Source organism: Thamnophis elegans, chromosome 15, assembly GCF_009769535.1.
Source record: "Thamnophis elegans isolate rThaEle1 chromosome 15, rThaEle1.pri, whole genome shotgun sequence".
NCBI lineage: Eukaryota > Metazoa > Chordata > Lepidosauria > Squamata > Colubridae > Thamnophis > Thamnophis elegans.
Window position 1 is genome coordinate 38,412,864 of NC_045555.1, and position 27,138 is coordinate 38,440,001.

The window sequence follows — 27,138 nt, forward strand, 5'->3', positions numbered from 1 at the left end:
GTATAACCTAAAGAACTCCTATCGCTGTGAATGTGGAGTTGGGCGTGTCCTGGGGCCGGATGGAAAGACTTGTGAAGGTAAGGGCATGATTTAGAATGACTAGCTGAACTTTTGCGTCTGACTAGCAGGTTGATTTAATTAACGTGCTTTACGATTCGTGAGAGGATAAGGTTCGAAGTGCCAGAACATACCCTAGAGATCAGTGGTTGTGTCCGAGGGACGGGAAGGGCAAGGAGAAAGGAAGGGGGAGGGGAGGGGGAAGGCGGGAAGGGGACAAAAGGGGAGGAAAAGGAAAGAGAAGGAGAGAGGGAATGAAAGTAGAAGGGAGGGGAGGAGGGGAGAGGAGGAAAGAGAAAGAGAAAAGAGAATAGGATGGGACGGGAGGGAATGGGGAGGGTTGGAGTGGAAGGCAAGGAAAAGGAAGGAAAGGGAACAGAAGAAGGGGAGAGAAGGGATAAAAGTAGAGGAGAGGGGAGGGGAGAGGAGAAAGAGGAAGAGAACAGAGAATCAAATAGGATGGGATGGTACAAGGAGGGGATGGGGAGGGGAGGGAGTAGAAGGGCAGGGAAAGGAAGGGGAGAAAAAGGGAGGAAAGGAAACAGAAGAAGAGGAGAGAAGGGATAAAAGTAGAGGGGAGGGGAGGAGGGGAGAGAGGGGAGAGAGGAAAAGAAAAAAGAAAAGAGAAGGAATGGAAGCCTGGGGTAGGGGAAAGAAAGAGGAGAGGAGGAGAGGAGAGAAGAGGACACGGCAATATTGTGACAGCTTTCTCTTTTTTCAGGCTCCATCCAAGAACAGGTATTAGAGAGCCAGTGGGGGGTTTTCTTTAGTGCTGAGACGTGGGTGGGAAAAATTGCATAGACAGATGTACATCTTCAAGTAACTGGATCTTGTACTGAAAGCCCAGAATTCACAATAGGATTGTGCATAGATCCAAAGAGCAGTTTTCTTTGTGGAAGCATCAATTAAGGCGACCTGCTTCCACAAGTAGACACACACCCGGCTAAGGAGGATCCACTTCGGGAGCTTATTAAACCTTTTCCTTCTAGTTCCTTCACACAGTTTATCTTTCTAAGGCTTAATAGGAACAACCCCGAAGCTGTCTGTTCTCGGTGCTTTCCACAACTCTCATTAATTTCAATACAGAGATTCCTGAAACCTCCACAGATCTTTGCCCAATACAATAAGAGGACAATGGAACATTTAGACTGCTTAAATGACTGCGTAATAGAGGAATATAATTCCCCTTCATGTTTACCTGATCCTCTAGCTTCATTCAATGTGAGCAGAGAAACGATATGGTTGCAAGGGCACTGCTACATGGAAAAAAGCTATTTGTCTACTCATTATTTCTGCCTTAGAAATTGAAGGGTGTCACAACAGCAATGGAGGCTGCAGCCATAGATGCAACATGCTGGAAACCAGTTATCTGTGTGAATGCCCTCGAGGTCTTGTTTTGTCAGAAGACAACCACACATGCCAAGGTACAAAAGGAAAGGGGGATGTGGCTAGTCTAGAGTAATTGTTCATTTGTTTATTTGGTAAATGTATATCCTGCTTTTGCTTCGGGAGGGGAAGGCCACGGCTATCTTCTGGTGAGCTTCCAGGGTTGAGGTGGCTCCTGAACCTAAAATTCTGTAGTAATTATCTCTGTGCCCCATCCTATCAGCATGGGAATCAGAGGTGGTATTCAGCAGGTTCTGACCAGTTCTGGAGAACTGGTAGCAGAAAATTTGAGTAGTTCAGAGAACTGGGAAATACCACCTCTGGCTGGCCACGCCCCCATCTATTCTCTGCTTCCTGAGTCCCAGCTGATCAGGAGGAAATGTGGATTTTGCAGTAACCTTCCCCTGCTATGCCCACTAAGCCATGTCCACCACCAACCACACCATGCCCATCAAGCCACGTCCACATAAGCAGAGGAAAACCATTTGAATCCCACTACTGATGGAAATGCATTTTAAAAAGGCTGAATCAGAACACAAATTTAATCTGCAGGTCATCCCCATTATATTTTACCAGCTAGCCCAAGACTTGTAACCTGGTCCCTGCAGAGAGTTTTGATTTGAGTTCCCATCAGTCTTAGACAGTCTGGTCATCAGATAAAGACGATGGGAAGCAACAACCTAAGAGATTTGGCATGCAATGGCTTGAATGGCTTCCTAAGAATTGTAGAAATGGTTGTGCAGCACACTTTTAGAGAGCATTGAAGAAGACTTAAAGGTGATGGATCTATGGACAGCAATAATATCATATTTTACCACCACCACATCTATAGAGGTGGTTAATATTAAAGGGCTGGATGCTGCTTTTTATGGAGGCTATGAGTTGCATATCCACACATATGCACCCAGTTTGATCGTGGCAAGAGGAACCTGCTAAGCATTGCTCCACTTTCTGACATACGTGGACTGTAATAAAGTAGTAAGCCTTCTCAGAAGCAGCTTCCATTTTATGGAACAATCTCCCCCTCCCCCACAAGTTCCCTATTTTTTCAAAAATAAGACCTCCCCCAATAATAAGCCCAATCGGGCTTTTGAGTGGATGCACTAAAATAAGCCCTCCCCCAAAATATTGCAACACAGCAGCAGCCATCAGGTGACCACCACTCGTCGCCTCCTGCACCTCAAAAATAATAAGACCTCCCCAAAAATTAAGCCAAGTGCTTCTTTGGAGGGTCAAAAGAAAATAAGACCCTGTCTTATTTTCTGGGAAACACGGTACATGCAGCCTCTATCTTTCTGGCTTTTCATGAATTAGTGAACAAATTATCCCAGGGGTACCGTTGGTCCAGCAGTCAAGGGACCTATGGGCATCTCTCCATTAAAAAGGAAGGATATTTTAATTGTACAGAGAGCTGCCCTCTTTATTTCTTTTTATCCTTGTATTCCCTCCTACAGATGTCTCTCCAGGGAGTGACCTATTCTAATATGGCTTTTAATTCCAGGAGTTAGTATATGGTTTTTCTGGCCAGGAGTCTATTTGGGGCATGAGAGTAGATATCAAAAGGGAGGGGAAGAAAGAGGGAGAGGGAAGAAAGAGAGAGGGAGGGAGAGAGGGAGAAGGAGGAGAGGGGAGACAGAGAGAAGGAGAGAATTAGAGGAGAGAGAAGGAGGAGAGGAGAGAGACAGAGAAGGAGAGAGAGAAGAAAGAGAAGAAGAAAGGGACGAGAGACAGAGAAGGAGAGAGAGAACGAACAAGGAGAGAGAAAGGAGAGAAAGGAAAGGGGAAGAGAGAAGAAGAGAGTGAGAAGGAGAGAGGAGAGAGACAGGAAGGAGAGAGACAGAGAAGGAGCGAAGGAGAGAGAAAGAGAGGAAGGAAAGGGGAGAGAGAAGGAGGAGAGAGGAGAGAGAGTGGGAGAGACAAAGAAGGAAAGAGAGAGGAGCGAGAGAAGGAGATGGGGGAAAGAGAAGGAGAGAGAGGAGAGCAAGGGAGAGAGAAAGATGGGAAGGAGGGGGGAGAGAGAAGGGATGAGAGAGAGAAGGAGAGAGTGGGAGAGACAAAGAAGGAAAGAGAGGAGGGAGGAGGGAGAAAAAAGGAGAGAGGGAGAGAGGACAGAAGGGAGAGGGAGAGAGAAGAAGAGAGGGAGAGAGACAGAGAAGGAGAGAGGGGAGAGAGGAGAGAGAAGGAGAGAGGGAGAGAGAGGAGGAGAGGGAGAGGAGAGAGGGGAGAGAAAGAGAGAAGGGGAGAGGAGGAGACAGATGAAGCATATGCTTGTAAAACCATGTCGTGCATTCAGTTCCCCTCTCCTTTCCCATGTGATATATATTCTCCTTGTCTAAGAAGGGAGACAGGACAAGCATTATGGATGTGCAATTTTCTTGGAGTCTTCTTTTCAGAAAAAGAAAGACAAAACTTTGGCCTGCAAAGCTCAAAGGAGCAGTAAAGATTGTTTTAAAATATATTCTTTTGGGAAAAGTTTAAGGAAGCCCTCCAATCTTTCAGCCTGGTGCTTCTTGCCTTCATGTCTGGCTAAGGTTGGGCTGACAGTCTCACCAATTCCATTAGTGTCCGTCTCATGGCAGCTGGAGTTGGCATTGCCACTGAACTGCTCCCCCTATGGATGTCTAGTGACTGATGAGCTAGAAGGACAGTGAGATTCATTGGCACTGAGGCAAGCATGGCCTCACTGCATTGAGGAATCTGTCTTTTTTGGGGGGACGCACCTGTTGGATCTCTATTCCACCTGGTCCATAAGCTTCAGATTTCCAGCTGAACTATTGATAGGTTCGGCTGGTTGATTTTAGAGTCTGAATTATGTACAGTTACTAGAGAATTAGGAGTGGGTGTAAGCAAAGATTTCTGTCAACATTCTGCTTAGGTGGGAGGCAGCAGTCAGCAGGTCAGTTTCCTTGGGAATTATAGAAGCTACTGTCCAATACTTCTGGTCCACTACAAAACCACAGAAAGAATAACAGAATAACGGAGCTGGAAGAGACCATAGAGGTCTTCTAATCCAACTCCTGCCTGCCCGCCAGCAGACAGCAGAGTTGGCAGTAAATTTGGATAATGAGGATGTTCTCACCATCTACTGCGCATGTAGCAAGGAAGGGAGTTTCCCGCCAAGGCCAACTGTCCGGCATACCAACCTGATGATGATTTTTGAAGATGTCTCCCACCTGACAGCTGTGGAGATATTGGATTGGACTATGGACTGGGGTTACCAAGGGGAGGGGAATGGGTCATGTATTGATATCTAATGCTTTAGCGCGCTTTTGCTCAGATCCAGCTTTGCTTAGCTTCTATTTACTTATAATCAGTTAAAAATACTCTTAATCTGCAAAATGGAGTTGAGTGGTTTCTTTCTTGGTTATTAAGTGAAGCAGCCTTGACACATAAACCATTTCATAGTGCTTTGCAGCCCTCTCTATGTGGTTTACGGAGTCAGCCTCTTGCCCCCAACAATCTGGCTCCTCATTTTACCCACCTGGGAAGGATGGAAGGCTGAGTCAAGTGGTGAGAATGGAACTGCTGGCAGTCGGCAGAGTCAGCCTCCAATACTGCAGTATAACCACTGTGCCACCAGTGCAAATCAAGGCATCATTTCCCCAGGCCAGAACCTGGAAACATTTGATTTTAGAAGTGACAGCTATTCAAAAGACTTAATTCTGCTTCTTACAGGGATATCACTGAAAGGCGGCGTTTTAACTTCTGACTCACTTACTGGCTGTGCTCCTTCTTACAGTTCCGGTGATATGTAAATCTACATCTATAGAAGTGAATATTCCCAAGGATCTCGTTGGGGGAATGGACCTCTCGCTTACCAATGGCTCCTGCAAAGGGGTATCCAATGGCACACATGTCAACCTCATCTTCTCTCTCAAAACCTGTGGAACATCTATAGAAGTATGTACTGATTGCATATTTGTTTCAGCCTTGCATTCATATCCTATATTTCCTCTTGAGATCTCAAGGTACAGTCCACAGGGAATCTCTCCTCATCTTATGTGCATACTACAGGTAGTCCTTGACTTACAACAGTTCATTTAGTGACCGTTCATAGTTACAACGGCACTGAAAAATGTGACTTATGACCGTTTTTCACAGCTACAACCTTTGCAGCATCCCTAAGATCATGTGATCAAAATTAACATGACAACTGACTCATATTTATGACCGTCATGTGATCACCTTTTGTGACCGTCTCACAAGCAAAGTCAATGGGGAAGTCATATTCACTTAACAACCGGGTTACTAACTTATCAACTGCAGTGTCTCATTTAACAACTGTGGCCAGAGAGGTCACAAAATTGGGCAAAACCCACTTAACAAATATCTCAACAACAGAAATTTTGGGCTTACTCGTGGTCGTAAGTTGAGGACTACCTGTATAACCTTTTGAGATAGAGCAACTGGGCCAAAGGTGTCTACAGGTAGTCCTCAAATTGCGACACAATTGAGACCAAAATTTCTATTGCTAAGCAGTCGTTAAGTGAATTTTGCCACATTGAATGACCTTTCTTTGGCCACAATTGTTAATTGAACCACTGCCCTTGTTAAGTTAGTTGTCAGGCCTACAGCCATATTCCTCTTGGATCTTTGGCCTGCCACACTTTCTATTATTCTATTATGCCTTTTCTATTGTGGGAAAATGGGAGGGGGGGAGTGTATGGAGCTAGAAGCTATGTAGCCATAACAAAATTCTTTCTAGAAAGCCAAGGTCATCCTTTGTCTTAGCACCTCTGCACCTGACCGGAGCTGGATGGGTGGAACTGCCAGCATGGCAGTGGAAGATGGACCATGTGACGGGCTTGTGGGGGTGGGGGCAAGATCTTAAACTTTCAGCTGGGTGGGGAAACCAGGAAGCTTTCAGGTTTTCCCAGATGTGCCAACATGGCTCTCTTAATTAAGGAGTCGAGGTGGCACAGTGGAAGGAGCCGAGGTGGCGCAGTGGTTAAATGCAGCACTGCAGGCTATTTCAGCTGACTGCAGTTCTGCAATTCGGCTGTTCAAATCTCACCGGCTCAAGGTTGACTCAGCCTTCCATCCTTCCGAGGTGGGTGAAATGAGGACCCAGACTGTGGGGGCGATACTCTGACTCTGTAAACCACTTAGAGAGGGCTGAAAGCTCTATGAAGCGGTATATAAGTCTAGCTGCTATTGCTATTGCTATTAATAAATTGGAACTTTGAGCAATATTTTGCCTTGGACTTGATTTACTTTGGATGCTATTTGGATTAGTAACATGGTTGTTAAGTGAATCTGGCTTCCCTATTGATTTGATAGTTAGAAGATTTGGGACACTGCAACTGTCACAAATATGAGTCGGTTGCTCCATGTCTGGTTTTTGATCGCATGACCGTAGGAATGCTGCAACGGTCATAAGTGTGAAAAATGTCCGTCAGTCACTTTTTAAAGTGGTGTTAGGTCATTAAATGAACTGTCGTAATTTGAGGACTGTCTGTATCGAGGGACTATGTCCAAATGAAGAGTCAGCTTGGCTCTCTGCACTTCAACTCAGCCATTATCCTTTATTCCTTCGTTATTAAATTTTTTCACAGTGGCTTTAGCGTAATTAAACAAATGGACAATCTCTGTCACTGGAGGTGCAGACCTTAGTAACTGCTCGATATATAGATTGCCTAGCAACTGTGTGGAGCAAAAAATATTTCCCAACCTTTTGCTTTCGACCTGCTTCTCTGCCACTGTCCAAAAGCTGCTGTCGTTTTAAAAAAACCTGTAGATCAGTAGAACAGACTTAGAGGTTGTTTGTGACAATTCCACTGTGCAGTGGTGGGTTCCAGCAGCTGCTGCAGCAGTTTGTTCAGGGACGCAACCCACGCATGTTTGATACGCACTGTGCATGCAAGCACAATACAACGAAAATTGCTCTGTGCCTGCGCAAAAGGCAAAAACAAGATGGCAGCGCCTACTGGTTTGGGGGCATGGCAGACTGGGTCTCTGCCAATTCCAGCGACCCACACTGCAAGTTACTACAGGTTCAGCCAAACCAGGCCGAACCGTTAGGAACTCACCACTGCCACTGTGAGACCTTCCTAAAGAATCTAGAAAAGGACACATTTCTCCAAGCTTTTGGAATGCTTGTTGCCTTGTGGCATCCAGGAGCAGACTCCTGAATAGGAGGAAATACAGAAATAATGACTGCCATTAAAATGTCCCGTCTTAAAATGTCCCGGCAAAATATCCGAGCCTGAAGTAGCATCTCCTATTCCACATCATTCACCTTTTTTTCCCCCGCAAAAAACAGGTAGTCCTCGACTTACAACACAATTGAACCCAAAATTTATTTTGCTAAGTGAGACATTTGTTAAGTGAGATTTGGCCCTTTTTATGACTTTCCTTGCCACAGTTAAATGAATCGCTGCACTTGCTAAGTTAGCAATAGCAATAGCAGTTAGACTTATATACCGCTTCATAGAGCTTTCAGCCCTCTCTAAGCGGTTTACAGAGTCAGCATATCGCCCCCACAATCTGGGTCCTCATTCTACCCACCTCGGAAGGATGGAAGGCTGAGTCAACCCTGAGCCGGTGAGATTTGAACTGCCAAACTGCAACTAGCAGTCAGCTGAAGTGGCGGCAATACTGCACTCTACCCACTGCGCCACCTCGGCTCTTAGTTAATAAGTGCAGAGAAGAGCAAGGATGTTTAGGGGACTGGAGCAGCGGTGGGATTAATATTTTTTTGCTACTGGTTCTGTGGGCATGGCTTGGTGGGCGTGACGTGGCTTGGTGGGCATAGCAGGGAAAGGATACTGTAAAATCTCCATTCCATCCCCACGCCATGGGAAAGTTACTGCAAAATCCCCCATTCCCTCCCGATCAGCTGGGACTCGGGAGGCAGAGAATAGATGGGGCGGGGCCAGCCAGAGGTGGCATTTACCAGTTCTCCCAACTACTCAAAATTTCCGCTACCGGTTCTCTAGAACTGGTCAGAACCTGCTGAATAGCCACCTCTGAATTGAACCCAAAGTTTATCTTGCTCTAAGCAAGACATTTGCCCAATTTTATCACCTTCCTTGCCACAGTTGTTAAACAAATTGCTGCACTTGTTAAGTTAGCAAATTAAAATGCAGAGAAGAGCAACTAAGATGATTAGGGGAGTGGAGGCTAAAAGATACAGTGAACGGTTGTAAGTACTCAGCATGGCTAGTGTAGGGAAGAGAAGGACAGGGGGAGACATGATAGCAATGTTCCAATTTTGAGGGGCTGACATGGAGAGGAAGGGGTCAAGCTATTTTCCAAAGCACCTGTAGGCCAGACAAGGAATAATGGATGGAAACTGATCAAGGAGAGATTCAACCCAGAAATAAGGAGAATTTTTCTGACAGTGAGAACAATTCATCAGTGGAATAGAAGTTGCCTTCAAAGGTTGTGAGAGCTTCGTCAGTGGAAGCTTTCAAGAAGAAACTGGACTGCCATCTGTGAAAAGGGGTGTAGGGATCTCCTGCTTGGGCAGACAGTTGGACTAGAAGACTTCAAGGTCCCTTCCAACTCTATTAATCTGTTAAACCTGTTAGTAACATGGTCACTAAGTGCATCTCCCTTCCCCCTTGACTTTGCTTGTCAGAAGGTCGCAAAAGGGGATCACGTGACCCTGAGACACTGCAACCGTCATAAATATGAACCAGTTGCCAAGCTTCTGAATTTTGATCACGTGACCATGGAGAAGCTGCACCCAGTCATGTGTGAAAAATGGTCATAGGTCACGTTTTCAGTTCCGTTGTACCTTTGAATGGTCACTAAATGAATGATTGTAAGTCAAGGACTACTGTATGTTTGTGTATACACACACACACACACACACACACACACACTTACTTTTTGCAGTTGAAATCCACACAGCTTTAAGTTGCCAAATTTGAAAAAGACTATTCTAAAGGAGAGAGTGCGAGTTTACTTATCTATCCCCTATCAGGTCCCACAGTGGTATCAGTTATTTGATGATATGCAATTAGAAACAAATGTAATGGAACCAAGAAAGGGATTTTTCTTTATTAATGTAGGCTGGCATATTCATTGCCCTTGCCTTTTGCCTTTCTTGACGAAATTTGCAATCGGTTTTTGTAACTTGCTAAAATTTGACTTTCATGCTAGGTTATGGCATAATCCTGTTAGCCCAAGCAGAATACCCATTCCTCCACAGAAGGGCGTTTTTAATTAGCTGTAAACTGGTTTTAATGAAAATAATAAATACTGGAATATTTTGCTTTTCTAAGAAGTCATTGTTTAAGCAGAATTTTTATGATCTATGGGCGCTATTCATTTCCCTTATTCTTCTAATGTGTTTTGTTTGTTGTGGCAGATGATATATAACCAGCCCTGCTCATTAACCCTGGAAACCTTATTAGTCATGCATAGCTTATTAGCAGAGGACTCCATATGGCCTTCTAATACGGGCTAGAAATGTATTCTTAAAAGAGATAAATATAAAAATACAATCCTAGATGTTGCTGGTTCTTATATACCGCCTTCATAGGGCTTTCAGCCCTCTCTAAGCGGTTTACAGAATCTGCATATCACCCCCACAGTCTGGGTCCTCATTTCACCCACCTCGGAAGGATGGAAGGCTGAGTCAACCTTGAGCCGGTAAGATTAGAACCGCTGAACTGCAGATAACAGTCAGCTGAAGTGGCCTGCAGTACTGCACCCTAACCACTGCGCCACCTCGGCTCTAGCATCCAACAGAACCCTTGTTAATCCAGGCAACGCTTCAGCCGGCATAAATTTCATTTTTTTTCGTATTCACCATATTTGAATGGGTTTGTGGAGCAAATTTTGTGTGGCCCTTCACCTGAGACCTGTCTAATATGGTTGCACCTGTTCAGCATAGCCCTTAGGGTCATTAGAGAGTGCAAGCCCCTCCACCACGACCAGGTAAAGCTTCTTGTTGTTGTTGATGTTGTTGTATTATTATTATATATACTTTATCATTAAACATGAAACTCAGCCACCTGAACATTCAAAATGCATTACAAATACCAGTGACTGGTGCTAATGGTTGATACGGTTTGCTGCCAGAGTCCTAGGTATCAACCAAGTACCTTCTTAAAATATAAGATGTTCCAAATAGTGCAGTTTTTTGCAGTTCTGCTGGTGTTATTGCAGGAAGCTGTAATTTGTTGATGTACCTTGTAAAATTCTTGGACATGGTGCCAAGTGCCCTGATGACAATGGGTATCACTGTTACATGCTTCATCCTTAGCTGTGTAGTTTCGATGGCCCAGGTCACGATATTTCATGATTTTTTCTAGTACTTTTTCTTCAACACTAGCATCTCCAGGAACAGCGATATCAATAAACTGTACATTATTATTATTATTATTATATTATTATTATTATTAAATTGTATCACAGCGGCCAGTTGTTTCGCCGGATTTGGCATTGGTTACTAGTCGGGCCCCACCAGGGGCCTAGGACGTCGTAACGTATTTTCGTAATATGCGTGCAGATCCAAGCACTGCGGCTTTTGCATTTGACTGATGGTGATTTTGTCAATTTTTAACTGTTTTAATGTAAATTCCAGTGCTTTTGGTATAGCACCCAGTGTGCCAATTACCACTGGAATTATCACTGCTGGTTTGTGCATAGTCGTGAATTTCGATTTTTAAGTCCTGGTATCTTGCGATTTTTTCATGTTCCTTCTCGGCACCCTGCTATCACCTGGTATTGCTGATGTCTATGATGTGACCTTATTTTCTCAACCAGTGTGATGTCTGGTGTATTATGCGCCAGTATTTTGTCCGTTTGTATTCGGAAATCCACAAGATCTTGACCATCTGATTGTCGGTGACTTTTTCAGGCTGATGTTCCCACCAGTTTGTTGCTGTTTTAATATTATAATTTTTGCACAAATTCCAATGGATCATTTGTGCTACTGAATTGTGCCGCAATTTATAATCAGTCTGCGTGATTTTTTTACAGCAGCTGAGTATGTGATCAACAGTTTCATCAGCTTCTTTGCAAAGTCTGCATTTGGCATCATCAGAGGATTTTTCGATTTTGGCCTTAATGCATTTGTGCGGATAGCTTGTTCTGTGCAGCCAGGATTAGTGACTCTGTTCTTTCTTTAATGTACTGTTGTTAACCATACCCAAGTTTGTTCACTGTCCACTTTATCTTTTATTTTTTCCAGAAATTGGCCATGCAGTGCTTTGTTCTGCCAACTCTCCATTCTTGATTTTATCACATCTTTTCTGTATTCTTGTTTCGTCTGTTGGGCCTTCAGTAGATTTTGTTCTTTACTTCGATTAATAGATGTTCTTGACTTTCTTTTAAATAATCAGCCAGTGCATGTTTTTCTTCTTCAACTGTTTGCTTCACTTGTAATAATCTTCTGCCACCTGATTTTCGGGCAGGTACCGTCTATCAGTATCACCACGTGGATGTAAACTGTAGTGCATTGTCATTAGTTTCCTGGTTTTTCAGTCCAAAAGGTCCAAATCAGCTTGTGTCCAGTTAACTAAACCAGCTGTGTATCTTATAACTGGTATTGCCCAGGTATTATGGCCTTGATTGTATTTCCACCATTCAATTTAGATTTCAAAATTTTCCTAACTCTGTGGTGTACTCTCGCCTGACAATAGTTTTTACTTCTCCATGCTGATGTTATCCAACTGCAGAATGCCTAAGTATTGTAGGCTTTATTTCTTTGCATTTAATTAATTGGCCATGGGGCATTTCAATTCCCTCACATGCAGTGATTTTGCCCTTTTTATGGATACAGTGGCACATTTTCCATGCCAAACTGCATTGAAATATCGGTGCTGAATACTCGGACTGTGTTTGTCAATGATTGGATTTCTATTTCTGACTTCCATAGAGTTTCAAATCATCCATATAGTAAATGCGAATTTTTTTTCAGCTTCTTTGGCTGTTTGGTAGCCTAATTTCATTTATTATTATATTATTATATTATTATTATTAGTAGTAGTAGTCGTAGTAGTAGTAGTAATATTAGTATTAGTATTATTTGTAATATTAATAGTATCATTAGTAGTAGTATTCTTGCAGATGACCACCTAGTCCAGGTAATAATGAATAATGTTGTTCCTGACATATTCTTTTATTCATGTGGTCCACCTCACTTACCATACCATCTTTGCCCTCTGTCTACAGGTAGTCAATGATAAAATAATCGCCACCAATATGGTCACTGGCTTGCCAAAGCAAACACCCGGCAGTAACGGGGACATCATTGTTCGCACAGGAAAGCTACTGATCCCTGTGACTTGTGAATTTCCTCGCCACTACACCATCTCAGAAGGCTACATCCCAATGTGAAGAATTTGCCCCTGGAAATTATGGGCACAATCAAGGCGTCTTCCCTTTCACCCTTGAGATATTCAAAGACAAAGATTTCGAAGAGTCCTATCGGGATTCCCTTCCCACTCTTAAACTCCGAGACTCTCTGTATTTTGGGATTGAGCCCTTGGTGCACGTCAACGGTCTGGAGACATTGGTGGAGAGTTGCTTTGCTACCCCTACATCCAAAACAGACGAGATCCTGAAGTACCATTTAATCCGAGATGGGTAAGCCTTTATACTTTTGTCTTTGATCTGAGATTTAAAACTGAGGTCCTTTGATTATTTAGTCATCTTCGTCTGAGGAAATCAAATCTTTCCTAAGACTGTCAGCATGCCTTTTGGCCAGGAGAGAAATTAGAACAACAGCCAGCGGTCATGATTATGCAGGCAAAACTTATCCACTCCATAAAAAAGAAAGTATAGATGAAATGTATTTATTTGTGGTGGCTAAGACGCTGAGCATGTCGATCACAAAAGTCAACAGTTTGGAGGTTCAAATCCCTACCACTGCGTAACTGAGTGAGCTCCTGTTACTTGTCCCAGCTTCTGCCAACCTTGCAATTCCAAAGCATGTAAAATGCAAATAGAAAAATAGGAACCACCTTTGGTGGGAAGGTAACAGCGCTCCGTGCACCTTCAGCATTGAGTCATGCCAGCCACATGACCACGGAGACATCTTCGGTCAGCGCTGGCTCCTCAGCTTAGAAACAGAGATGAGCACTGCCCATCGGGAACGACTAGCATATATGTGCGAGGGAAACTTTTACCTTTACCTATTTATTTGTATTCCACCTTTATATTTTTATAAATAATGTAAGGCAGCAAATATATCTGACACCGTGACCCGACAAATGCGCGAACGTCAAAAGCGCGCTGACAAAAGCGTGGCGCTAAAACCGCGATGTCAAAAGCGCGCCGACAACAGCACGTCGACAAAAGCGCGCCAACAGAAGCGCGATTTAAGTTAAGGTAAGGTTTAGGTTTAGGGTTAGGGTTAGGTTTAGGGTTAGGTTTAGGGTTAGGTTTAGGGTTAGGTTTAGGGTTAGGTTTAGGGTTTGGTTTAGGGTTAGGGTTACAGCGCGCTTCTGTCGGCGCGCTTCAGCGCTCATTCGTCGGCGCGGTTTGTCACCGCGGTTTAGTCACCGCGGTTTAGTCAGGCGCGCTTTTGTCGTTCACGCATTTGTGGTGGAACCATCCGACACACCTTCCCCCTGCTATTTACCCCACAATAACAACAACACCTCACTGGGAGGTGAGGTTGGGCTAGAAGTAAGAGGCTGTAAGTCACTCAGCTGGCTTTAATGGAAAAACCAGGACTTGAACACATAGCTTTATTTTCTAGCCTGGCGCCTTAACCACTAGACCAAACTGACTCTCATTTACAATTAAAATAAAAATACTGTTCAGCAGAGAAACTTTCCTTTCTCATGATAATGCTTGAACAATTTGGTGGCCATAATTAAAGACATTTACCCTTTTTTTATATAGCCCAGCTGTTAACCCATCATTAGAGCATATTTAACATTAATGAGCAGAAATGAACTTTTATGGCTGTTCCAGGCCTCAAACTGAGCCCAGTTCTTTTCCTTTGTGAAGAATTCATGTTTTGTATGAGAACTGTATTTGCAATTATCATACATAAGCATCGGACTCTTGGTTTCTATCCATTTTTAATGTATTGGTTGCACACTCAGCCAGATTTTTATCTAGATATTGAGTCCTTCCCAAAGACCTGGGATAGGCAGATGGTTGTGGTGGTATTAGAGGTATCATTGCAGGATATAAGGTGTTCCAAGCAGGGCTATCTTTTGCAATTGACTGATAGTGATTTGCCGATGGTATTCAAGTGGTGCTCCAGTTGTTTTGGGATTGTAGCCAGGTACCTATTATATTGGTACTATCTTGGTTTTCTATTGCCACAGTAATTCAACTTCTGTTTTTAGATAAAATAGAAATCTCAAATCATGTTGTAATCGTCTCCTGCTCTTTTCTTTCTATTTGCTGTCTCCTGGTATTATAATAGTTAGTTAGTTAGTTAGTTAGTTAGTTAGTTAGTTAGTTAGTTAGTTAGACTTATATACCGCTTCATAGGGCTTTCAGCCCTCTCTAAGCGGTTTTACCGAGTCAGCATATTGCCCCCAACAACAATCCGGGTCTTCATTTTACCCACCTCGGAAGGATGGAAGGCTGAGTCAACCTTGAGCCGGTGAGATTTGAACAGCCGAACTGCTGAACTGCAGTCAGCTGAAGTAGCCTGCAGTGCTGCATTTAACCACTGCGCCACCTCGGCTCATTAGCCAACCTTTTTTGACTTGTTATTAACAATTCTTTTTTTAATATTATATTTTATCCCATCTTTATATATGTGTCTATGAATGTGTGTGTATACATTCTATATATAACTCAAGGCAGGCATTCTTATCTAATTATTTTTTATTAGATAAGTAAGGATTTATATTATAACCTTAAGTGTATAGTACAATAGATGTCTATGATGATCTATCTATTATATCACCCTATATGAAATTTGATTCAAGTCTTGTTATCCCTGTGGTTAGGTAGCCTAAATCAACATGACTATGAACAAGAGAGAGAAGAGAGAGAGAGAGAGGGAGGGAGGGAGAGAGAGAGAGGAGAGAGAGAGAGAGAGGGAGGGAGGGAGGGAGGAGAGAGAGGGAGGAGAGAGAGAGAGAGATTGGCCAAGAGATTTGTAGACTGACTCTTGAGAACGGACAAACAGAAATGGCAAAATATCTCAAATAAACTACAAACTAGTGCAGGGGTAGAAAATTTGAGCAATAGACAGGAAAATATGACACAACCAGGTGGCTAGAGGAAAATACAATTATTAGGAAACACAAGCTAGTAAAACTATATTTTTTGAAGTATGATAAAGGACACATCAGAAACATGAGAAGAAGTATGTTGGTCTCACCTTATATCTAACATGAAGTGGCCATATGCTCCCTAATCTTCTTGGTGATGACCAGAGAGATCATGAAAGATCAGAGTTGATTGAAAGAAGTACAAACTAAATGCAACTGGGAGCCTTAATAAGCTACCATGTAAAATCTGTGTTCAACTGGAGTGAATAGAACTTCCCCAAACTGGTTAAATTTATGGTTTAGTCTCAAGTTACAAATGGACTCAAATAGATTAGGGAGATGTTGTGCAAAAGCAGTAACAAATTCACAATATCTCTGACTTTTGTCAAATGAATTGTTCCTGGACTGGTTAACAGACCACCAGTTTCAGAATATTGAAACTAACCACAGCTTGGCTCAAGAACTGTAGAATAATTCTTGATTCCTTTATCATTTTCATTAGTTTGTTCCATGTTTCAGGATGCTCAAAATTCAGATTCCAAGTATTTGTATGCCCTGCTGAACATCAACATTCACAAATAATAAAATGACGGCAAGCACAAATAAAAAAAACCCAGAGCATCAGCAACAGGAAATGGCAGTCTTGAACCACTCATCATTGCAAGTTAACTATAATGTTTAGGCAAGTCTAAGGGTATATTGTTCCTTTAGAGAAATGAGAGATTAAATGAGCAGTTGGGGGTCTCTTAAAATATAAATCCTGTAAGCAGATGGAAGGGTTAAGGGAAAGGATTTACTCATTACACTAAACCACACTTAAGATTGATGGGCTGGAAATTATTATCCTAACATGTATCGCATAAAGGCTAACGTTTGGGGACAACCCAAACGAACCACAAAACGTGTTGCAAAAGAAGTGTGGTTAATGATTCCTCCTTTGAAACCCAGTCAGACCTGCCTTAGCTTGAACCTCTAAGTAAAAACGATCCTTGACTCCATTTGTTGAGAAAGGTATAGTTTACTAGAGGTCAAGTGAATTACAGTAATGCAAAGCCGGAACTGAAAATTGCGTGCCAAAATCCCCAAGTCTAACTTTTCTTTCCCTTATGTGTCTTCCAATGCTGGAACCCCCTATGTCCAATCAAATTCAAAGAAAACGTTTTTCGAATGGTCACTTCACATGTAGGTTGGCGTGCAATTGTGTTCCGTTCCTGGCCAGTTGACCTTGAAGTCGCATCTCAGGGAGATACAGTGAAATTTTCACTTTCCTTGAAACCTTCTCCCTCCCTCCCATCCAACCCCAATCCCCCCCCACTCCTGTAGAGTCCATGGCAGATTGTCTCCGAGCAAGAATAAAACACAGGTGTGAGGTGGCAGCTGACCATGACCCGTCAAAACCGCGGTCGACTAAAGCGCGCCCGACGAAAGCGTGTACGTGATGTCATCAGCAGCGCGACAAATAAAATTAAAAATAAATTAAATTAAAATTAAATTAAAGCAAGCCGATTCACATAAAGGTAAGGGTTAGGTTTAGGGTTAGAGTTAGGGTTAGGTTAAGGGTTAGGGTTAGATTTAGGGTTACATTAAGTGTTAGGGTTAGGGTTAGGGTTAGGGTTAGGGTTAGGTTAAGGGTTTAGCGTTAGGTTTAGCGTTAGGTTAAGGGTTAGGTTTAGGGTTAGGTTTAGGGTTAGGTTAAGGGTTAGGGTTAGATTAGGGTTACATTAAGTGTTAGGGTTAGGGTTAGGGTTAGGGTTAGGGTTAGGTTAAGGGTTAGCGTTAGGTTTAGCGTTAGGTTAAGGGTTAGGTTTAGGGTTAGGTTTAGGGTTAGGTTAAGGGTTAGGGTTAGATTTAGGGTTACATTAAGTGTTAGGGTTAGGGTTAGGGTTAGGGTTAGGGTTAGGTTAAGGGTTAGCGTTAGGTTTTAGCGTTAGGTTAAGGGTTAGGTTAGGGTTAGGTTTAGGGTTAGGTTAAGGGTTAGACTCAGGGTTAGGTTTAGGGTTAGGTTTGGGGGGGTTAGGGTAAGGTTTTCGCTTTAATTTTAAATTTACCGCTCACAGCGCGATGTTTTCGTCGCACTGTGATGACGTCACGTACGCGCTTTCGTCGAGCGCGCTTTAGTCTACCGCGGTTTTGTGGTGGAACCGCAGCTGACACCCATCTTGGAAACTAGGAGTACACTTACTATGTAGATGGGAGCTAACTCAAATTCCATGCAATAATTGTTTTCTCTGCTGTTGATATTCATTCAGAAACCACCTTTGGGTTAAAGGAGGGGCCACACACAGGAATGCCATGGAGCCAGTTCTTACCTGCATTCTTAACTATGGGAAGTTGTATCTCCTTGCCTCTGGCACCTATGATTGTAAACTATGGCAACTCTGTAGAAGGCTTTTTTTTTAAAATTATTATAATTTTATATTATTTTTATTACATAGACAACATAATCACATAACAATAGAAAAGGAAAGGCAGAGGGAAAAGAAAAAAAAAACCCACACACAAAAAAAGGGGGGGGGGAAACCATCATCCCATAGAGTATGTCATTTGATTACAGGTGCATCCCTACTACGTTTCCCCCCATACACACACCCCGTATCTCTCTGTTATATATTTAATAGACACCACAATAACCTAGGGTTTAAAAAAAAAAAGAGAAAAGACCCCAAAAAGGGGGGGGGGAACAAAAACAAAACAAAACAAAACCATCATCACATGCAGCATGTCGTTTGGTTACAAGTGTTTTACATCTGCATCTTCAAATCATATTTACCGTCTTGGTCTAATATAACTAAAGGCCTCATTTCATTCTACAATATATATTCAGTTAACATTAGCATTATTTTCCCCAGAAAGTATACTTATATTATTGTTACACCTTGCATTTCATACCTTCAAACAGAGATCTTATTCCTTCATTTTTCAACAAAACATCGCTGCCTATATATACCAGTTTTCATTTGTTCCCCTATTAGAATTGCTTTATCAGCAGCGAAATATCATTATAATAAGTTCTTAACCTTATACATTATATCCCCAGACCTTATATTAATCTTCATTGTGTCATTGTTAGATTATTTCACAGCATAATTATATCATCATTTACTTTCTTCAATTAAAGCATAAGCATTTTTTCATTTCCAAAGTTTTTTTTTTCCCCCCCAGCCACCGATAAAACAAATCCCATATCTATAAATTGTTCATCCTCTTGCTCTCTAATTTCAAATGTCAATTTACTCATTTCAGCACAGTCCATTATTTTTCGGATAACTTCTTCCTGTTTTGGTATTGTTTCGTTTTTCCAGTTTTTTGCAAACACAATTCTGACTGCTGTTAACACATTTACAATCAGATATTTTAAGTCTTTGTCTGCAGAAGGCTTTTGATGAAGAAAGATACCCAAGTGAAGCACAATAAAAAAGATTTCCCAATTGTGTTCTTAAAAAGCCAAGTGGCCTGCCATTAAGGACATACTGTATCTTTTACTGGACCAGGCTATTTTAATAGCAAGGGGAAAATATGACATTTTTAAACACAATGGGATGGGTGGGTGGTGCCTCTAAGAGTCTTGTAGCACTATAAATATTAGCCAATTTCTTATGCCATAAACTTGAATGGACCATATTCCAGCAATAATTGTTGGAAATACAGCAACTACAGTTGCTGTATTTCCAGCAAATGCAGTTCCTAAAATACAAATACAGTTAGCAAATACAGTTCCTAAAATACAAAGGGGTTTCTTTTTCAGAATAAATTGTTAATGTCATTCTCATTCTGAATATCTAATACATGGTTCTATTTTTTTAAAAAAATAACAAAATTAAGTACCCTTTTAAATCAATGTAGAGTGATCATGTCTTCGAAGATCTTATGTAGCATCTGGTGTTTATCCAGCCTCTTAATTTATATTGGTGCTGTTGATTTCTGATGTAGTTCATACATTTATAAGTTCCCCTAGGGATCATCTTTGTACCTGTTATTTAGCAATAGCAATAGCAGTTAGACTTATATACTGCTCATAGGGCTTTCAGCCATCTTTAAGCGGTTTACAGAGTCAGCTATTGCCCCCAACAACAATCCGGGTCCTCATTTTACCCACCTCGGAAGGATGGAAGGCTGAGTCAACCCTGAGCCGGTGAGATTTGAACAGCCGAACTGCTGAACTGCAGTCAGCTGAAGTAGCCTGTAGTGCTGCATTTAACCACTGCGCCACCTCGGCTATTTATGAAACCATTTTAGATGTATTATCCCTAAGCTCATACTGTAAATTAACATTTTCATTTGTGAATAACAGTGTCAAGTTCCTTCTTAAATGTTTTATGAAGTTCATTGAATCTCACTGACATAAAGTGACATGGGGAAAATTTTCTAAATTGGCATTCTGGAGCCCTGGTGGCACAGTGGTTAGAATGCAGTATTGTAGGCTAACTCTGTCCACAGCCAGGAGTTCGACCTGGACAGGTTCAAGGTTGACTCAGCCGTCCATCCTTCCGAGGTCAGCAAAATAAGGACCCAGATTGTTGGGGGGGCAATATGCTGACCCTATAAACTGCTTAGAGAGGGCTGTAAACAGTAGTGGGATACGACTGCTATGCCCCGGTATGGGTGTACCGGTGCCTACTGGGAGCACCAAGTACTGTTCCGGTATGGTGCTCCAGAGGGCCCACCTGCCCGCCCGCTTACCTCTATTTGAGCCAACCAGGGCATTTGCGCACATGCATGGAGCATACGGCACCTGTGCGACATTCCGCCGAGCAGCTAGAGCGTTGTGGGCGGTGGGTAGGCATGCGCATGCTGCAAACATACACATGGTGGATGCCCAGCCCTGTTGCAGTGTACTGGTTGCAATGGGATCTGGAACCCACCACTGGCTGTAAAGCACTATGAAGCAGTATATCAGTCTAAGTGCTATTGTCATTGCTATTCTGGCAGTCTGCCCCTGAAGAGTGTTCGAAGACTGCAGTTGGTCCAGAATGCAACCGCGCGAGCGATATTGGGTATACTGAGGTACACCCATGTTACACCCATCCTCCACGAGCTGCACTGGCTCCCCATTGGTCTCCAGACGTGCTTCAAGGTGCTAGTCATTACTTTTAAAGCCCTACATGGTTTAGGACCTGGCTACCTGAGAGACCGCCTCCTGCCACTTATCTCCCAACGACCAACAAGATTGCACAGATTGGGCCTCCTCCGGGTGCCGTCAACCGGACAATGCCAGCTGGCAGCCCCTCTGGCCTTCTCTGTAGCTGCACCGGCCCTATGGAACGATCTACCCATAGAGATCCGGACCCTTACCACTCTCCCGGCCTTCCGTAAAGCCACCAAGACCTGGCTGTTCCGGCAGGCCTGGGCCTGTTGATCGATATCCAGCCCCACTTTGACAGAATGGATGATGTGGAATTTTAATATTGTATCTTTTATTTTAATTTTAAATGCTTTTTTTACCACGCCTGTAAGCCGCCCCGAGTCCCAAGGGAGTGGGCGGCATACAATTTTCAATAAATTGAAATTGAAATTGAATTCTTATTCTTGTAATGCTAAATTTACAGCACAATGCAAATGCATGTTAAAGCAATTCAGTCCTAGTCTTGGTGTTGGATCATCTGTTTGGATTCCTTACCATTGAGTCTTCCTTTCATTTGTCTTTGGAGTCCTTCGGTTGTTAATGACAAAGAGACACGGTGATCAAACATTAGAGAAATGGAGAAAACTTCACAAAGGCAGGGGGAAAAAAGCATTAAGGAGCATCTGTTGTAGGTGTAAAAACAAATCAAGAGACAGCTGTGATTGTGAGTTCAAAGCCCCAACCTTTTTAACTGTAATACACATCCCAAAAATGGGCAAGGCTTTGAATTGAATAGCAACCTCCTTGAATTTGTGAATTTCTCCTCATCCATTCCATACCCTCCAAGGTTGGCCTTGAAGAAACTACTGCTTGGAATAAACCTAGATGTGCCTCATAATTCAAAGCAATTCCTTTCCTGACACTTAAGCAAGGAATTTTCTGCCATTCAGCTTTCTATGTTTGGTAACATCATAATCCATATTCCAGGTGCCATCAATTTTTTTTAAGTTCTCAGAGAGTATTCATTTGAGAATACAGAGTATTCATCTCTCTCTCTCTCTCTCTCTCCTCCTCTCTCTCTCTCTCTCTCTCTCTCTCTCTCTCTCTCTCTCCTCTCCCTCCCTCCCTCCCTCCCTCCCTCTCCCTCTCCCTCTCCCTCTCCCTCTCCCTCTCCCTCTCTCCCTCTCCTTCACCCTCTCCCTCCCACCCCCTCTTTCGTCAATGAAAACCAATGACCCAGTGGTGAAATTCAAAATTTTTAACTATCGGTTCTGTGGACGTGGCTTGGTACACGTGGCAGGGGAAGGATACTGCAAAATCTCCATTCCCACTCCACTCCGGGGCCAGCCAGAGGTGGTATTTGCTGGTTCTCCGAGCTACTCAAATATTCGCTACCAGTTCCCTGAACCTGTCAGAACCTGCTGAATGTCACCCCTGCAATGGCCTAATAACTTGAAGCATATAAAAAAAAATTCAGGGGGAAGTAACCCTTGAAATTGTACTGAACAGATGGTTTTTATAGCTGTAACTTAAGAGAGTTGGTTCCATATGATCTTTAGCATACTGAAGAGGACTATTGGAATGGACCTTGCTTGATACAACTGCACTACATCTTTGAGAATTGCAAGAACAGTGAAGAATCTAGTGGCATCTTTTAAACAATTGATTTAGTTTATAGCATAGGTTTTTAACTAGTATAGATAGCAATATTTTCTTAAGTGGATTTATTTTTCCAAGCCTGACATGGGTACTTACTACCACAGAAATAATTGTTGAACTTTTCTTGACATGCTTACAAAATGATCCCCGCCCCACAATATAGCAATAATACAAGGAATGACAGTCCATCTTATCCTGAAAATCCAAGTTCTGTCTGATAGCCTCTTCTCACTCGGGATATAAAATGCAATTAATGAGCAATTTATGTCAGATTCCAAGGGGCAAAGGTTATTTCTATGTAGGACATTGCTGTCCACGTCTAGTACTTTTCCTTTGTTTTTTGCTCTTTGTAGCAAGTTTTATAATGTTCAAAGTCTGCATTCTGGAGATTAGATTGCTGGTAAGCATTCCCTTGTGTTATCATTCACCACCAAAGACTATGCCTTTTCTTTGAAGAAACAGACACAGTCACACAAGAAACTAGACACTGAAGAATAACAACACCAAGTATCGGCTCATTCTCATTCTTTGGTGTCCTTAGAATGACATCTCATTTTTCAAGGAAATTCATTTTGTTTTCCTCAGTCTACTTTCTTTATATTAATTCATTTGGTTTTGATTCTCCATTAAGGTTCAGAAGCTATTACACATTGACAAAACAAACAAACAAAAGATGTCTGTAACCATTTGATTAATTCAATTTTTGGACTCAAATATCCTGAAAACTTATAAGCATAATGGAACAAAATGACTTGGGAATAATGTATTCTGTTGCCTATTTTTCTCTCTCAGATAAATGTCTTAGTTATTTGCAGGGGTGTCTGGCAGGAAATGAAGATGGCAACCGCAGGTCTCTGATTGATGTCTTCAGAGGTGGGTTGCAAATCCCAGCACCACCAGCTCGCTCGTGTGCGTGCACAACACTTCTGGGCATGCGCAGAAGCATCCGGGCGGGTGGGCGGAGCCTCCTGTCACCGCCACTACTGGTTCGCCTGAAACGGGCCAAAACGGGAGCAACCCACCTCTGGATACCTTGTTCTTTTTTATGGTGCATCACAGTGTACATTCAAAAGGGGCAGGGCTTTGATCCAGTGGTGAGATTCAGCCAGTTTGCACCACTTTGTGAGAATCGGTTGTTAACTTTCCAAGCAGTTTGGTGAACCGGTTGTTGGAAGAAATCATCAAGGCAGAGAACCGTTTGTTCAAATTATTTGAATCCCACCACTGCTTTGATCCCAGGAGTGTGGCAGCCATTTTGATGTTTCAGACGTTCAGTAAAAACAGCTGGCTATTTGCCAACAATGAAATAATTAAATAGAGGATATTGAATTATGTCCTCTACATTCAAAAGGTCCACTTCCAGCCCAACTTTCTACAACTCAAGGATTTGCAATCTACTTTAAAGAAAAATACAAAAAGTAACAAAAAAAATCAGATTAAAAATTATCAGGAAAAATTATTTGATGTGTTGTCTGTCCGGCCTGCAGCTATGGGGTTTTTTTGGGGAGGGGATCTTTGGCCTGCCACACTTTCTATTATTCTACTATGCATTTTCTATTGTGGGAAAATGGGAGGGGGGGGGATTGTACGGAGTTAGATGGTATGTAGCCATAACAATATTCTTTCTAGAAAGCCAAGGTCATCCTTTGTCTTTGCACCTCTGCATCTGACTGGAACTGGATGGGTGGAACTGCCAGCATGGCAGTGAGAGATTGGACCATGTGATGGACTTCTGGGTGTGGGGCAGAGGTGGGTTCCTACCAGTTCGCACCTATTCGGTAGAACCGGTTCGTCAAATCTACCGGACCGGTTAGAAGAGGTTCCACCAGTGGACCCGGAAAGCAGGCCACACCTACGGAAGAGGTTCCAAAAAATTTTGAAACCCACCACTGGTCCTTGGAGATGATTATTCTACACTATAGTGCTCCTATTTATAAAACTCAGTGCCTCTGTGAAAGGTAAGGATGACTACTGCGTTTGTGGTGCAATCAGAACATTGCGTGTGTTGAAGTTGTTTTAACGCAAACCAAAGATGCCTTTCAAAAAACAAGTTTACATCCTATTCTTATGCATGCCAGTGCTGTGTGGGAGGTAATTTAAGGTGGTTCTGACAAGTGTCGTCGGCATCTTCATATCCAGTCACATGAGCAGCAAGCCACTCCCATCCGGTCACATGGGCAGCAAGCCACTCCCACAAAGGAGGCCACACCCACAGAGTAGGTTCAAAAATTTTTTGAAACCCACCACTGGTGTGGGGGCAAGATCTTGAATGTTCAACTAGGTGGGGAAAACCGGGAAGCTTTCAGATTAGGGTTTCCCCAGATGTGCCAACATGGCTCTCTTAATAAATTGGAACTTTGAGCAATACTTTTGCCTTGGACTCTGATTTACTTTTGGATGCTATCTGGAACCCTGACATTGTCATTCATCCCACATGTTTGGGAACTTGAGAAGAAAAAAAATTCCTACAATATTTTCTCCATTAGTTCTTCGGTTTTTGCCACGTCTCCGAGTCATCTTTATATCTGTTGAAAAATCAAAGGTTGGCTAAGGATTACTTGATTTAGGATGCTGGTAAATCTTTTGGTCATTAGCAGAACTGCAAATCCCAAGTGTGGGGGAAGCCTAATGCATTCTTTTAATCATTTTTTAAATTGCAATGGGAATTATTTTTTTTTACATTTCTGGCAATGCAATCAGACTCCCGTTCTGTTTTTTTCATCTTGGTTGACCTTCTAGTAGAGTTAAGACAGCAATATGAGTGCCTGCCAGCTTCCTGGAAGGCACCAAAATATCTTGCCTTTTGGGCATCTCTCTGTGAAAGCTGTTGACATTTTTCTTCTCTTCCTTTCTCTTCAGCTGCGTTTCGGACGATTCCATAAAGCAGTACACATCAAAGGATCATCTGGCTAAGCACTTCCAGGTCCCAGTGTTCAAATTTGTGGGTAAAGACAACAAGGTGAGCAAAAAATTCAAATTCATGAATTTCAGGAGAACAGACAAAGTCTATTGAAATGGACTAGCAGAAGATCCAGATGTCACCAGGGGTAGTATTTAACTTTAACTTTAATGGTATTTGTATGCCGCCCACTCCCTAGGGACTCTTGGCGGCTCACAGGAAATAAAACAGGAAATAAAAACATTTAAAACATTTAAAATTACAAAATTAAAATGAAACACAGCATCCATTTCATCAAATGGGGCTGGAATACTCAACAGCCCCAGGCCTGCCGGAACAGCCAGGTTTTAGTCGCTTTATGGAAGGCCGGGAGGGTGGTGAGGGTCCGGATCTCAGCAGGAAGTTCGTTCCACAAGGCCAGTGCAGCTACAGAGAAGGCCCTCCCTCGGGAAGCCGCCAACCAGCATTGTCCGGTCGACGGCACCCGGAGGAGGCCCAACCTGTGTGATCTTATTGGTCGTTGGGAGGTAAATGGCAGGAGGTGGTCTCTCAGGTAGCCAGGTCCGATACCATGTAGGGCTTTAAAAGTAACGACTAGCACCTTGAAGCGAGTCCGGAGACCGATAGGAAGCCAGTGCAGCTCGCGGAGGATAGATGTAACATGGGTGTACCTCAGTATACCCATTATCGCTCGCACGGCTGCATTCTGGACCAACTGTAGTCTTCGGACACTCTTCAGGGGCAGAAGGTATTAACTTACCTTCCCTAACGTTTCACAAATGTGAGCACACACGCCTTCCACGCATGTGCTTTGCCTTTAAAAGGGCCTAAATGGGATGCAGTAAAGCCGGGGTGGGTGGGCGGGGCCACCCGCGATTTCCGCTACCGGCTCAGGCGAACCGATCAGAACTAGCAGAATACCTCCTCTGGGTGCCACCAAGATCTTCTCTCACTTTTAATAGACTTGACTAGGAAAATAAGGGAATGAATATATTGGTAAACGGGGATTTAAATTAATTAAACAGCCCTTTAAAGGCAAAACCAAATTGGGGGAAGGTAATATTAATATTGTAAAGGGTTTGCAAAATGCTTTCAACCCTGCTGTTTTCTTCTTCTATTTCCCACACCTACCATATTTTCTTTCTCCTGAACTGTTGTTTAGATGAAATGGACTGTCTCGCCTGAGATATGGTCGCTAAACACCACCCATTGCACCAAAGAGATGATTTCACAGCTTGCTTCCCTAGGAAATGTTGTACTACCATTTTAGACTGGGTGCCCACAAAACTCTCTGTTCTGAAACAAGAACTTCTCATGTGCAAAGCACTTCTTAACAATGTTTGCAAGATCAATAAATATAGGTGGGCTCATCCTAAGAATTCATTATCGCTACACATTTTATAGCACTAACCATAACATTCCAGAAGGAGTTTTGGATACCAGGCACCCCAGCAATTTCAAATTTTCAAGGAAAGAATGACAGGGAAACCAGCTTTTGTTCTAATCTGCAGCATAGAGGTATCATCAGTTTTTCTTGAAAAGGCGTTAACAACATTGCTCCTTTTAAGTTTTTGTCCAGGAGTAAAATACTACTGTTTGCTAAAACAATGTTCTGACTCATTCTCTGAAGCTCATGCCTACTATTGGATAGATATATTTAATTTACATTTCCAAATGTATCCAGGGAGGGGCTTCAAATATTTCAGCAATGGGTTTGCTGCCCCGTTGTTGGAGTGGGCATGGACATGGTGGGTGTGGCCTCATTGGCCTCCTGCACCACGGTGGGGTGGGCCGTTTTTCGGGAGGTGAAAACGGCTTCTGGACTTCTGGAACTTTCGGTAGGCCCATTTTTCACCCTCCCCAGGCTCTGGAGATTTCCCTCGAGCCTTCGGGAGGGCAAAAAATTGCTTCCCCCGGGCTCCAGAGGCCCT

General features: G+C 42.8%; 1 protein-coding gene across 1 annotated transcript in view; it reads left to right on the plus strand.

The window, feature by feature from the left end:
* Positions 1 to 27,138, plus strand: part of OIT3 (oncoprotein induced transcript 3) — a 61,617-nt gene that overhangs the window by 31,366 nt on the left and 3,113 nt on the right. The window contains 7 exon segments of the mRNA XM_032231764.1: positions 3 to 77; positions 1,359 to 1,481; positions 5,183 to 5,343; positions 12,574 to 12,724; positions 12,727 to 12,759; positions 12,762 to 12,987; positions 25,168 to 25,267. Coding sequence (XP_032087655.1) covers positions 3 to 77; positions 1,359 to 1,481; positions 5,183 to 5,343; positions 12,574 to 12,724; positions 12,727 to 12,759; positions 12,762 to 12,987; positions 25,168 to 25,267 — 869 coding nt within the window.